General features: G+C 40.2%; 1 protein-coding gene across 3 annotated transcripts in view; it reads right to left on the reverse strand.

Annotated features, from left to right (window-relative positions):
- CAMKK2 (calcium/calmodulin dependent protein kinase kinase 2) overlaps positions 1-13,428 on the reverse strand; it is a 58,181-nt gene that overhangs the window by 30,125 nt on the left and 14,628 nt on the right. For all 3 annotated transcript variants that reach the window (XM_075273566.1, XM_075273585.1, XM_075273576.1), the window contains exons 2-4: positions 4,005-4,575; positions 3,180-3,227; positions 41-94 (exon numbers count right to left, since the gene is read on the reverse strand). In XM_075273566.1, coding sequence (XP_075129667.1) covers positions 41-94; positions 3,180-3,227; positions 4,005-4,526 — 624 coding nt within the window. In that variant the 5' untranslated portion in view covers positions 4,527-4,575. The remainder of the gene's footprint in view (positions 1-40; positions 95-3,179; positions 3,228-4,004; positions 4,576-13,428) is intronic.

Raw genomic sequence — 13,428 nt, forward strand, 5'->3', positions numbered from 1 at the left:
GTCATTGACCATAAAGTGAGTCATCTTAGAGTCTACTTACATAGTACGTGTTATCATCTTCATTATATGCCAGTTTCACCACTCCATATGAGCCCTGCAGGAATGCAAACAAACCACTTGTAAATAAGGCATCTCCAATATGAACCCTGTTCTATTGTAATGTACTGCACATTTACAGTGAGGATTACAAATTAAATATATATCCCATGTGTAGTCAGCAAGCTTCATGTAGTTCCCACCTCGTGTAGTGATAGTATTATAAATTGTATTGAAAAAATATCCAGTTTTAGAGTTCACTTTAAACAAATATTCTTGAAGAAATTCTGCAGAGGAGAAAGAAGGGTTAATCTCCTGCTGATTTGCTCCATTTTGAGGATAGACTGGCTGAAGTGACAGGGTTTTAAAGGGGGTTGTCCTATTAAGTACATCCGTGGATAGGGAATAAGTGTCAGATTGGGGTAGGTCAAACCACTGGACCACTCCAGTCACAAGGAAGAGGCATGGGCTACTTTCGGTCTCCCTTTCTCGTGATTGTTTGGGATCCAGTGGTCAAACCTCTAGCAATCTGACACTTATCTGCTATCCACAGGATGGGTATTAAGGGTCATTAATGGAACAACCCCTTTAATGATCTTATTGCTCTACTGCTGACCAGGCACACCAAGCAGGCTCTTGTTTCAGAGAGTGGTTTTACAACTATAAACAGCTTGATAGTCTTCAGTAGTTGATACCTTTTTAATGGCTAACTAATAATGATGACAGATTACAACGTTTCGGAACGTCTAGGCTCCTTTTTATATTTCCTACCCACTGGCTAACACGGTACGAGAACAAACATTTTCCTTTAACTATAAACAGAACAGTAAGGAATAGGAGGGACATGGTTTAGCTACTGGAAAACATAGAAGATATCGGTTTATTTGTTTGTACAAAAGAAAAAGGAGGAATTACAGATTTTTTTTTTTTTTTTTTTTTTTTTTTTTAAAAGCCTTGTTTCATCCATATTATGTGCACACATAATAAAACAGAAAACCTTCTAAGGTTAAGGTATACATAATTCTATCTATCTATCTATCTATCTATCTATCTATCTATCTATACATACACACACACAAAACAGACCAGTATTTTCACTTGCACAAATGTTGGTAGGAAGCAGGTTCTTTATCATGATTCTGCATTGTGTATGCCTTTTCCTTTACTGCATTTCCTTATTGAAAGGTGTGAACACATAATACACTCCCTTCAGGATGACACAATGAGAGATTAAATTCATTACCACAATTTTGGTAATCCACCTACTTTGTACACATACAGTACTCACTCTTAAAGAGGACCTTTCACCATATCTGGGCACAGGCAGTGTTATATACTGCCAGAAAGCTGACAGTGCGCTGAATTCAGCGCACTGTCGGCTTTCCCGATCCGTGCCCGGTGTAAAGCGCTATCGGTCCCGGTACCGTAGCGCTTTACAGTCAGAAGGGCGTTTCTGACCATTAGCTAGAGACGTCCTTCTGCCTCGCGGCGCCAATCGCGCTGTGCTGTGGAGCCGGGAGGAACGCCCCCTCCCTCTCCTGATAATGCTCGTCTATGGACGAGCTGTGTGAGCAGAGGGAGGGGGCGTTCCTCCCGGCTCCACAGCACAGAGCGATTGGCACCGCGAGGCAGAAGGACGTCTCTGGCTAATGGTCAGAAACGCCCTTCTGACCATAGAAGAGCTACGGTACCGGGCCGTAAGCTCTTCACACCGGGCACAGATCGGGAAAGCAGACAGTGTGCTGAATTCAGCGCACTGTCAGCTTTCTGGCAGTATATAGAACTGCCTGTGCCCGGATATGGTGAAAGGTCCTCTTTAACAGTATTGTGTATCCAGCAAGCTTTCGGGCCTTCTAGGATGTGGTGTATTCTTCATAAGGAACTGAAGATGTTAAAAACGACCCTTTAGCTCTCTTGATATGCCTGCATAAGTCTGATATATTCTCCATAATATAACAATTATTCGAACAATATAATAGAATTAAACAGGTTTTTTTAGAACTCTAATTTACTGTTCCTCTTCTATCCCTCCTAAAAACCTACCAACAAATTGACAACTGGGTGTTATCATCAAGAGTGTGTTTGTCCAATCAGTGCTGACAGTATGAGGAACCTGAACATGAAGGAACAAGGTTGGCACAGAGTGGGCAATGTATTCATTTAGTAACAGCATAATACAGAGGTCTCAACTCCTCACTGTCAGCCACCCTACATATACAGCTGGTGCAAATACTAGTTACTTCCAAAGATAAACTATTATTTGCTATATCTGGTGCTACATAATAAATAAAACAAGACTTAGGCCTCGTTCACACGGGGAGCGGAAGGGTGGATTTTGGCACCGAGAGTGACGTGGGGAGCCGTGTCACTCTTGGGCCAAAATCCACCTGCCACGACTGTTGCGGCTTCAGACAGTCGCGGCTTTTCCCTCCGGAGTAGGCTCAAATGAATGGGTAGACTCGGGAGGTTGCTGCCGCGAGGCGCATGCCGCGGCTCAACGACCCGCATAATCCGTCTATAGAAAAGGCAGCTCACTTCTTTTTTCAAACAAACAAGATCGCAAGCGGTCTCCATAGACCACCATTGTGAGGGTGCGGATTATGACGTGGATTCCGCGCCATAATCTGCCCCCTCTGTGCCTGTGTGAACAGGCCCATAAACCACAATGCTTCTGAAACAATAGCAAAGACAAACTAAGGCTAGGTTCACACCTGCTCCTGCACTCCACCTGCGAATTCCGTTCCCTATTCTGCTTGAAAAATGCAGAGAGAAAAGTGCTGAAAGCAGCAGGCAGAAACCCGAGGGACCCCATTATAGTCTATGGGTAACCACTTTTTTTAAAAAAAAAAAAAGTGGATTAGGTTTCCGTTCGGGGGCCTAAAGCAGACTCCCCAAATGGAGACCCAAATGCAAGTGTGAACCTAGCGTAAACTACGGTACATTGCATTGCAAAGTAAACTCACAACATAAACATAGTTACAGCAAAAAAAAAAAAAAGGTCTCATAAATAATTTGTATGTGTGAGCCTCAAATTTGTGGGTTATTTTAAAGTACAACCCAGTTATATACATTTTCATGATAACTAAGACTTCTGGAACAAAAAGGAATCTGTAAGGCACTGGCTGAGAATAATGTGCACTCACCTTACCAATTTCATCTTTGAGCTTGTACTGGTTGAGCTGGACACAATCCTATATGTAACAAGAAAACAAAAAGTATTATTACAGAAGTATAGAAACGCAGTGGGCAATTGACAGTTTTATTTGTTGGTATCCCCCTTAACGCCCTTGATGACAGGGAGTGCCTGGTTTAGTAAGCAGGGACTGTATAAAAGCTAGGTCAAGCATCTCCATTTACTGCACATTCTACGGCCAACTTCATTTGCTAAATTTTCTTCTTCTAGTCCGTTTGCGTCACCATTTTTTCGCCATACTGTAAGTGTTGTGCAAAGATTTTCCAGTCTATAAGAGTTACAAATCTACAGTAAAGATGGGTAAACATATGGTGTTGCAATGTGATTTTTTTACAGTACTAATATTGTGATAAATTTAATAATGCAATTTTCAATGCTGCAAAAAACCCAAGATAGGACATGCTGTAGTTGTAAAAAAAATAAAATACTGCATCAAAACACTAAAAACACATGAGTGAGTACGAGTTAGGAATTAATGAAGAGCGGAATTTTGTATGATGTCTTATTAAGCTCTGCACTGATGGAGGATGCACCTATAATATGCCTCCTCCTTGTAGCCGGCATAGATTTCATGAATCATTTACATCATAAATCTGGAGCAAATGATGAGAAATCTGAAGAGGCCAATGGCCTCGCTCACGTCACTCCCCTTTCAGGAAAGTGACAAGGGTAGCTAGAGTTGAGTTAGGGGAAAGTGGTGTGCCAGTCACAATTTAGACTATTCTGTTATTAACAGTTGAAATCTTACATTTTGCAGAATTATGAAAGTGCATACCTGAAAACCTGTAATGGAAACCCGATTTGACTCAATTGTTGGCCTTCGTGGCAAACGAGGAGAAGACTGCGGTGATGTCACAGGAGAATATGGAAGAGATGGGTAAATATATCGTCCATTCACACCTACATTATCATTTGGAGACTGAGCAGATGGAGAACGTTCTTGAAGTGAAAGTTTTCTATTGGTCATGTTGAGTTTGCCTCTCTGATCTTTATTATCTTTCACAATTCCTTCCGTGCTATCTGTTATACATCCACTTTCAGTAAGTCTATGAAAATCAAGAAGTTCTTTGCAGTTCTCCTTAGGTTCTTCCACTTGCTGTCCAGTTTGCCCATTCTGGCCATGGTCCCTCTCAGAGATGCTGGAATCATATTCTGTAACCACGATAACAGATTCCATCCCTAGGTCTAAACTTAGTGCTGAGAAACTACAGACAATATGAGGCTGACTTGATGTTTCATGGTCATCTTGCAGGATGGACCTCTCAGAAGAAGCCCTCTTGGACACGCATGATGACATGGTGTATGACCAAGCTTCATGCACTCACTTATCGTGATCCCATTGAAACCTAGAAACAAACAAAATTTGTAACCAAAAGCCAAGCAGATTCCATACATTTAGGCAACATAATTCATAGTTTGGGTAGTGCACAGATATAAACCTAACAGATTAAGATACAGATTCAATTTCTCAAATTTGTGCAAGTTTAATGTAAATTAAGCATAGGCTTCTAGAAACCGGACTATTAAAACAAGGGCTATCATCATTTTTAACTATAGAACTATTCTACAATCATAAATTAAACCAATTTCCACCGTAATCTAACAGGCAATGGAGCTGAGACAACTTACTTTTTAGCAACTATTAAAGTTCAACTGTATTGGAACCTCCATTAAATTAAGTGTAAGCCCTAGGCTAGAGACACCCAAAAAGTCTCTCCTTCTCTCTGGAGACCCCAGTTTGTCAACATCCCAATTATTTTAATGGGTGCAGTGCAATGCAAGGCTTCATTCGTGCTGCACAGCTGGAAATAAGAACTTGCCGGACACTTCCCTTGCCAAGAGCAGCTCACCAGACTGTACCCACAGCAAAACTCTCCAATGTTCAGTTCATTCCAGTTTAAAGGACTTCTCCCTATCAGACAACCCTTCAGTGAACAAGTGGCTCTTTGTACTGAATTTTTAACTTGGACACAAAATACAGGAGCATCTCTGTATTTACTACCAAGGTTGTGGAGTTAGTAGGTCAAACCAGAGACTGACTCAGACTCCTCTATTTTTTCCACAGCTCGACTCAGACTCCTCCATATTTTACAATTCCACACAAAATTGGTCCCAACTCCATAGCTCTGTTTAATACAGTTAGTATTGTGGGAAATTTTTGTTGAAACTCCTTATAATTTGCAAAAAAGGTACTCGTCCCCCATTTGCGTAAAGAGAACCTTTCACCACCTCCAACAACTCAAGTTCTTAGTACCTGTTTGTGAATAGGTGATGCTCCACAGATTCTAGCACATATGGAATTTTCTCTCTAGCCCCCACCACTCCTGAGCAGCAAGCACTGTTAGTTTTGGTGCCTGATGTGCTATATAAGCTCTGTAATGTCAGGTGGGCAGTGTCAGGCAGGTGGTGGGATTCAGAGCTCCAATCAGAGACAGTCAGTGTCAGAGCTCAGAATCATAACCCTTACCTGGTCCTGTCGGACACTGCCTTCCTGACATGCAAGGCGTAAGTAGCACATCAGACACCAAAACTAACTGCACTTATAGCTTGGGAATGGTGGAGGCTACAGAAAAAAATTCCAACTGTACTGGAATCAGTGGAGAAGCATCTAGAACTAGAGTTTTAGGAAGGATTTTTTCATGATATTAATAATGGTGTCCTATGTGTAGTATATCTCCTCAATGTCAGATTAGTGGGGATCTGACTCCCCACTTGTTTGACTTGGATGATGCACTCAGCAATAGGCGGTGGTACAGCGTATTCAATCATTATGCACAACTTAATGAGTGAAACACCCCACTTAACACCCCAGTAAACAATGAAGATTTACATAATTCCACTAGGTAACCATCTTGTTCAAGAAACAAGAACATGTCGCTACTCGGGAGCTTATGAAAGTTAATTTATCTGAAAAGATGCTACACAGGATATTGGAAAATCTCAATAAGTAAGGAACTTGTACAACAGTTGAAACAAAGTCCAATTTATGAATTTTACATAATATATTCCACCGCTATGAATTCTGACAATAATTTTCTTTAATTGTGAATCCCTTTCATTTTCTCTTGAAGTGACATTACATTATTAGGGAAAGAACAATCTGTTTGGAATCTTTGATAAGCTTTTTTTCCCACCAGGTACAATAATATTTTATGCAAATCCATTCTGCATGAATATCAATTAAGAAGAAATCATTCTGATGCATGAAGACAATGTTAGCGCACCTAGCAGCTCTGAAGTGTTAATTAGTACCATAGAAACTGGAGTCGGAAGCGCTACAAAGCGCCACACGTACCTCACTCACCAGTGCATACATAATAAGGAAGCTCTATAAATCACTCCATGCTGATGAACAGGTCCGCAGTAAACATGGGCAAACAGCAAGCTCCAGAGCACGGTAACTGGCTACCATTACTGAACATGCAATAAGAATCATTTCTATTAACATCCACATTGTCCTGATTCAGTAAAAGGAAATGACCAGCTGAATAAAGTCTTTACCGAAACAGTGCAAATTTTATCCATGAGCGGTGTCTGGTATTACAGCTCAGTCTACTATTCTACTCAATAAAGCGGGGCTATGGTACCAGACACCAACAATAGACAAGATGGGTTCTGTGTGCTCTTCGGAGGTGGGATGGGTTGGAACAGATCCTTTTTAATTTTATACCACTACTTTAATAGTTGTAAGGGGGTATATGTATTACAGAAATATATGAAGAGATCAATCAAACTTGTCACAGTGCATTGTAGGAGACATTATGTGAAGCACCATTATACATTTAGATAGCCCAGTGGATACACCATTTCCTTTAAGAACCTGAATTTAGACCTATGTGGCTCAATGTGTAATGGTCTGGAGTGTATCAGAGCCTCTAAGGGCTCGGTATTCAGGTTTTCCCCCAAAGCACTTCTTTTGCATATTTCTAAAAATGTTTTCTTTAACTGGTGTGTCTATGAAACCATCTAAAAGTATCTAAAAGTATGATGTTCCTCAGCATAAGGTACTCTACAATGCACTGTGGCTTCCTTGGTATTGAGTTTCCTGGTTTCAGCCGTTCAATTATGATAAAATTCAGGTTATGTGTAACATCCTAATGTATTTCACTCAACTTCCAACTTCCCCTATTTTTAAGCTCTTGAAAACAGTCCTTATATGTATATACCCATTTATTTATCAGACTTTCTATATATCAGATACAAATTTACATTTTTAAAGCCAAATTTCAATTCTATTGACTCGGTGAAGGGGATGGAGGGGCTAGGAAGACACTGACAGAGCAGAGAGTTCACCATTTTTTATTTTGCTTCTCCCAACTTTGATCCGCCCTTACAACCGATACAAATTGTCAATAACTGTGGTTCAAGGCTTAGAACTGTCAAAATCTACTATATATATATATATATATATATATATATATATATATATATATATATATATTCACAGGCTCAATGGAAATCCTTGTTCATAATGGTTTTGAATTTGTACACCACTGCATTTACAGTGTGTAATCCAGGGGCAAGTTCACATTGCACTGTTGTTTTATGAGGGCTTTAAAATAAAAACGTCATTATAGAACATTATAACCCAACATACTTCAAATGACACAAATGCTTAAAAGGTATTACCACCACATCCACTTATAACGGAGATGGGAATACATGGAGCTAAATCCCGGCCACTAGACAGTTAGCTTCAGTGCTACTATATTACAGTAGCTCCTACACAAATACCATTTACCTCTATGGGACTTACTAAAACAGCCAAATGTGGCTTTCTACACTTCTGACCTACGGTGGCAGGAGACACAGGTAACCCATGAAAGCCTGAGATGAGAATATCTCTTTAGAGCAAAAGGTTATAAAATCCTAACCCTCTGCTTCCCAGTTCTGACTTGATGCTTACAGGATTTGCCCTCCACGCCTCTTCCTAGGGAACGGCTTCTCCTTCTTTTCTATCTGCCACCGCTTGTCCCAATGCTGCTCTGCGCACTCCTGACGATTATCCACCCCTACTGCGCAGCTACCACATGCACAGTAGAGGTGGATCACGTAATATACAGCTATGGTTATGTGATGGACAAATAGACGCTTATCACAATCACAGCGGTAATCAGTCATCTGTCTTGTAACAAGCTGTGCACCTTCGTGTCCATCACATGACCAAAGAATGATTTTTATTCAATGGAAGCAAACAGAGATCTAAAAAACTGTGAGGAATTAATACAGAAAATATATTGGAAAACTGTAGAACTTTTCATTATACAACCAATAACATTTATTTGCTGAAACTGGACAACGCCTTTAACTGAAATAACCATAAATAAAAAAATGTCCACACTCTCCCATTTTATTTAGATGTGCTGTGTGTCATTGAGGAACATTATTTTGCATCATCTGTCATTTCTGGATACAATGACTGCTGGGCATCTCTACAGGGATTGTGGACTGAGAATGTGTCACAGAAAATCCAAAATCATAACATTACAGTGAATTCTACTGCATATCACCAACAACTGTTCTATATCAAATGTCTGGTATGCTGGGTTTCCTTGTGCTTTAAAAGGGAACCTTCATCAGTGTTTCCTTGCCAATATAACTGCTATATAGGAACTAGAGAGGAATTCTGTATCATACCCATGTATAGCAGCAATAGCTTTGGAAAATATATTTTAGCATATTCAATTTATTTTATATCTGTGTTAGTCTCTCCATCTTTTTGGTCCGCCTACCCGAAAGACGGAAATCCCGTCCGTTAATTATAGACTACTATGGGGTCCACTGGGTTTCCATTGGTCCTCTACTTTTCTCTCCAACGATTTTAGACGGAGTATGTGACAGAGTCAGTTACGCAGACTCCAATACAGATGAGAACCTAGCCTTCATCTATTGGAGAGCAAGGCACCAGAGATAGCAAGCCCAGAGGTAGTTTTCAGAGGCCTACAACAACCTGCACTCAGCAATTCAGACATCTATATAGATAGATCCACGTTGCAGCCCAGAAGGAAATTCAATAGCAATTTGCATACAGCAAAGGAGTTGGCGGAATACCGCCTAAATTATTCTCTATATTGTATTATTGCTGTTATACAGGGCTATTGCTGTTATACAGGGCTATATTCTGCAACACCTATCTGGCATCCATACAGCAGATGAATATTGCTATCTGATATACAACTCTCTGCACACTAATTATATTAAGTGAGTATTATTTATTTGTTTATTTAGTTTTGCTTACCTATATAAAGACCGTCATATTCTGCAACACTTTTTACAGATAGTTTCACAATCTAAATTGCCCATCAGCATGGCCTGATATCAAGAATCAAATTAACTGGGTTTCCCAGGACTAAGATATTGATGATCCAGGTTTATGATGAGCGGCATTAGTGCTCCAGTGAAAATAGCTTCCACTTTACAGGCCATGTGACATCATGTGGCTGAGATGCAATACCAAGTACAGCCGCTGCACAGTGTATATATGGCATCATGGCTGGTAAGTAGTGAAGAGGCGACAACGCTCTACCAAATGGTGAAGTCTATTCAAACAGCTGAAAGGTGGAAGTGCCAGGTGCCCCCACTGATCTAATATTGATGACTTATGACAGCCCATAAATATTTTTGTTTTAGAAAACCCCTTTAACATAACCTCATTTATAGTATGCACAGTATCTATTGGTGTGAAGTACCATTAGGGTTGTATCTGTACTTTTATGTTGCAGATCTATAGGAAGATCCTGGTTATAATGCACACTCAATTCAGAAATGCCTGAAACTGCTTATCTCCAGGAGAAAGAACAGAATTGTACTCTTAAAAGTAGTCATTCTAATGCTACGGCCAGTTGTAGTCAAGCTCTGGTTTATGTAAATACACATTACTGTAGGGTGCAGTATACACATTACTGTAGGGTGCAGTATACACATTACTGTAGGGTGCAGTATACACATTACTGCAGGGTGCAGTATACACATTACTGTAGGGTGCGGGGCGGCACTGAGATCTTTGGAGCCGCAATGAACATCACAGTCAGAATCACTGTGTAGCCCTGGTCCAAAGATCATTCAGGTTACACTTTAGAAGAGTACAGAACCCCCATAATACATTTTAAAGTACAATCTATACAATCCAAATCACACTTGGCTGCAAAAATGTCAAAAAAGCAATTTCATGTACCTCATTCAGAAACTGTGAATTAATAGAGGGAATCCAATGGTCAGGATCCTCATGTCTTGGCCAGAGAGGAGAGAGGTTATATTATATAGCATCTCTAGCTCTAGAGGACCTAACCTGTCTTGCATTACACAGAAATTTCACAGCTATTAATGGGATGGTGTAACACTTTGTTGGATAACTTACTGCCAGATATCTACATAGACTACACCTAAATTGCTATTGGGTCTGAGTAGGAAAACAGTTTGCAATATGCTTATGGTCAATGGGGATATTCAGGCTTGTTCAAAGCAAAGAAAACCTTTTTACCTTTTGGAAGAGTTTAATGGTAAACTTTCTACTACGTTGTTACCCCGTATATGTGTATATAGTCATCTCTGCAGCTCTCCATAACCTATATTCAACATGCAATAAAGAAGCCTCGCTTGAAACTTTGATAAATTGAGATAAATTAGTGCCGGCACAGTTGCTGCAGTTTCTTGTCGTTGTTAATCTATGCTTCCATCATGATGAGTAAGCGCATTCTGCCCCCCTTGAAAAGTACATGTTTCCGACGCTCCTTTGCAGGCTGTTTCAGGATTCGTGCCAAAGAACAAAATAAACATGTTTCCATTATAACTGGAAAGTTCGTTTCCCTAAATCCATCAAGGAGCCAAAAGCACTTCTGGCAACAGCTGCTGAAAAAATAATGTGTATACAAAGAAGATAGAGAGAGCTGTTCTAGATAGATCGGGCAGAGTGGGCACACTATGACGCAGAAGACCAATGCAGTTTTTACTCTAAATGGTGCTGAGCCTTGATCGGCCTAATAAGATCTATCAATCTATTTACTGCCTCATTGACTCCCACTGGAATACCTTCCTTCTGGGGGTAGTTAGATTTCTTGAATGCATATGGAAAAACATCACAACATGTCAATCGCCCTAATGTAAGTAATGTTATGAGAGTCTTGCTACTGTGCTGTGTTATGCTACTGTCAAAGAAGAACATTGCACAACTTAATATTAGGTGTCACTTCTATCACCCTCCCAGAATTGAGAATGTAGGGCGACTTTGGATTAGTGTGATCTAAATACTGCTCAAGAAATTGAAGCTCTTCTAGAAATTTGTAACGCTGCCCCCTCCCCAATAATGGGATTAATCTTTCTACAGTACATATTCCAGTTCCCAAGCTTTAAATTGTTCAAATTCAATTACTATTGTGTTATTGGCATATCATAAGTTTAATGTGTCCATTTTTTAAACTTTTTTTCCCTTTTTTTTTTTTTTTTTTTGGGGGGGGGGGGTGTTCTGCTTTCTGAGCATGCACAGAAAACAAAACAGACAGAAATAGCGGACGGTATTACTGACAACTGTCTTTACCACCTGTCATATGTCCGTAGGCAATAGACATTAATGTTAAAAAATATCAGACACTTAACATCCACCATTAGTCATTTATTTTCAACAGACCCAAAAGTCCTGCACTCTGCGTTATTATGGACACCAAAATAACAGAACTGTTCACGGATTTGGCGAAAACAGACATTAACGGACAACAGATCGAATTTAAAAAAAAAAAAAAAAAAAAAAAAAAAGGGATTTTCAATGGATTGTTAGTGTCTGTTAACATCCTAGCAATGGACACAGTGAGAGAGTGAAGGGTGTAGTCTGGGAAGACAAGTATATTCCAGCCAGGCACCTAAGGGGTGTGTGGTGAGACCCACACCAGGGAGGTCAGCTGACTAATCAGGCCCTGATAACAGTCAGTGTGAAGACTAGGAGGGTGGCACCATACTGACAGAGTTGAACAGTCCAGACCGGACCTCCAAAGCAGGTACTGTGCCACCCGTAGTTATTGCCAAGGTGGTAGACTGGTAGCCAGTCTCCTCTATAGTCAGGGAAAAGTTTCCTTACATTTAAGTTAGTTTCTCAGCCGAGAAGGGTTTTGTTTTGTTTATCCTGTGGATTTGCAAAAGCAGTGTATGCGTTACATGTGAATAAAGCCTGAACCTGTGTGTAATCCAGTGTCTGTGTCCCTGTTTCCTGCACGGCTACAAGCATCTACCTGAGCGGTTCCCCACAACACTAATAAAGGTAGTGTGAACAACCCCTAAGACTGTCTGTAAAAAAAAAAAAAAAAATCTTTACTTCCTTAGTTTGGTGTGCGAAAGGAGCACAACACCCTTCTACAATCACACCCAGCTTTCCCATTCGAGAAACCACAGAGAATTACAAGAATTTCCTCTACAGGATCTTTACATTAGTAAACAGATATTAGCTTCAATTTACATGGAAGATTATTTCCACACAAGGTTTCACCAAGCAGAGAGAATATGTCGTTCCTTAGTACTGTATAATATACATATAGTGTAATATAGTAATGGCCACAGGCAAGATTTAGAAGGACTTATTGGGAATCTCTGACATGTAAGAAGAAATCTCAAGATATAATTTCTTCCCTTTTACTTCCGTCCTCCTTTGTGGTTCCGCCTCAAGGTCTTACCAGCAGAGACTGATAACTTATCATGTGCTCAGACTGTGAACTGCTACAATGTCGCTTAACACCAATGTAAACGGTTCTTGTTTCTGATCTGCAAAGCTGTCATTCCTAGCTATAAATATCCCGGAAATACTCATTCAATGGGATCGTACCTGCAGATAGAAGCAAACACCTGGTAATGTTTCACACTTTGTTCCTTCCTCTACCCAAACCTCATTCCCACACACATTCAGAGCCTTTCTTGTGCCAAAAATGAGCCTAAACAAGATCAACATTTCACCCTATGTCACAAGTAATGTAAGTGAAAGGGGTTGCTCTGTAATCCCGGTGTTGCCACAAAAAAGACACGGCACAAAAATAAAGAAAACTTGATAGTTATCTTCGCTGCTAGTTGTCCCTGCCTACAATAATTGGTATGGAACAGTATGTCGCTGGAAAGCAGAGACATCCAAGACAGCATAAATAACTATAATGCTAGTAGTACCTCTTCCAGCATAAATCGGGCTATCCCAGGGACTGAGTTACACAGCTGAAACAGTTGTGTGA

This window comes from Leptodactylus fuscus, chromosome 1 (genome assembly GCF_031893055.1).
Source record: "Leptodactylus fuscus isolate aLepFus1 chromosome 1, aLepFus1.hap2, whole genome shotgun sequence".
Taxonomy (NCBI): Eukaryota; Metazoa; Chordata; class Amphibia; order Anura; family Leptodactylidae; genus Leptodactylus; species Leptodactylus fuscus.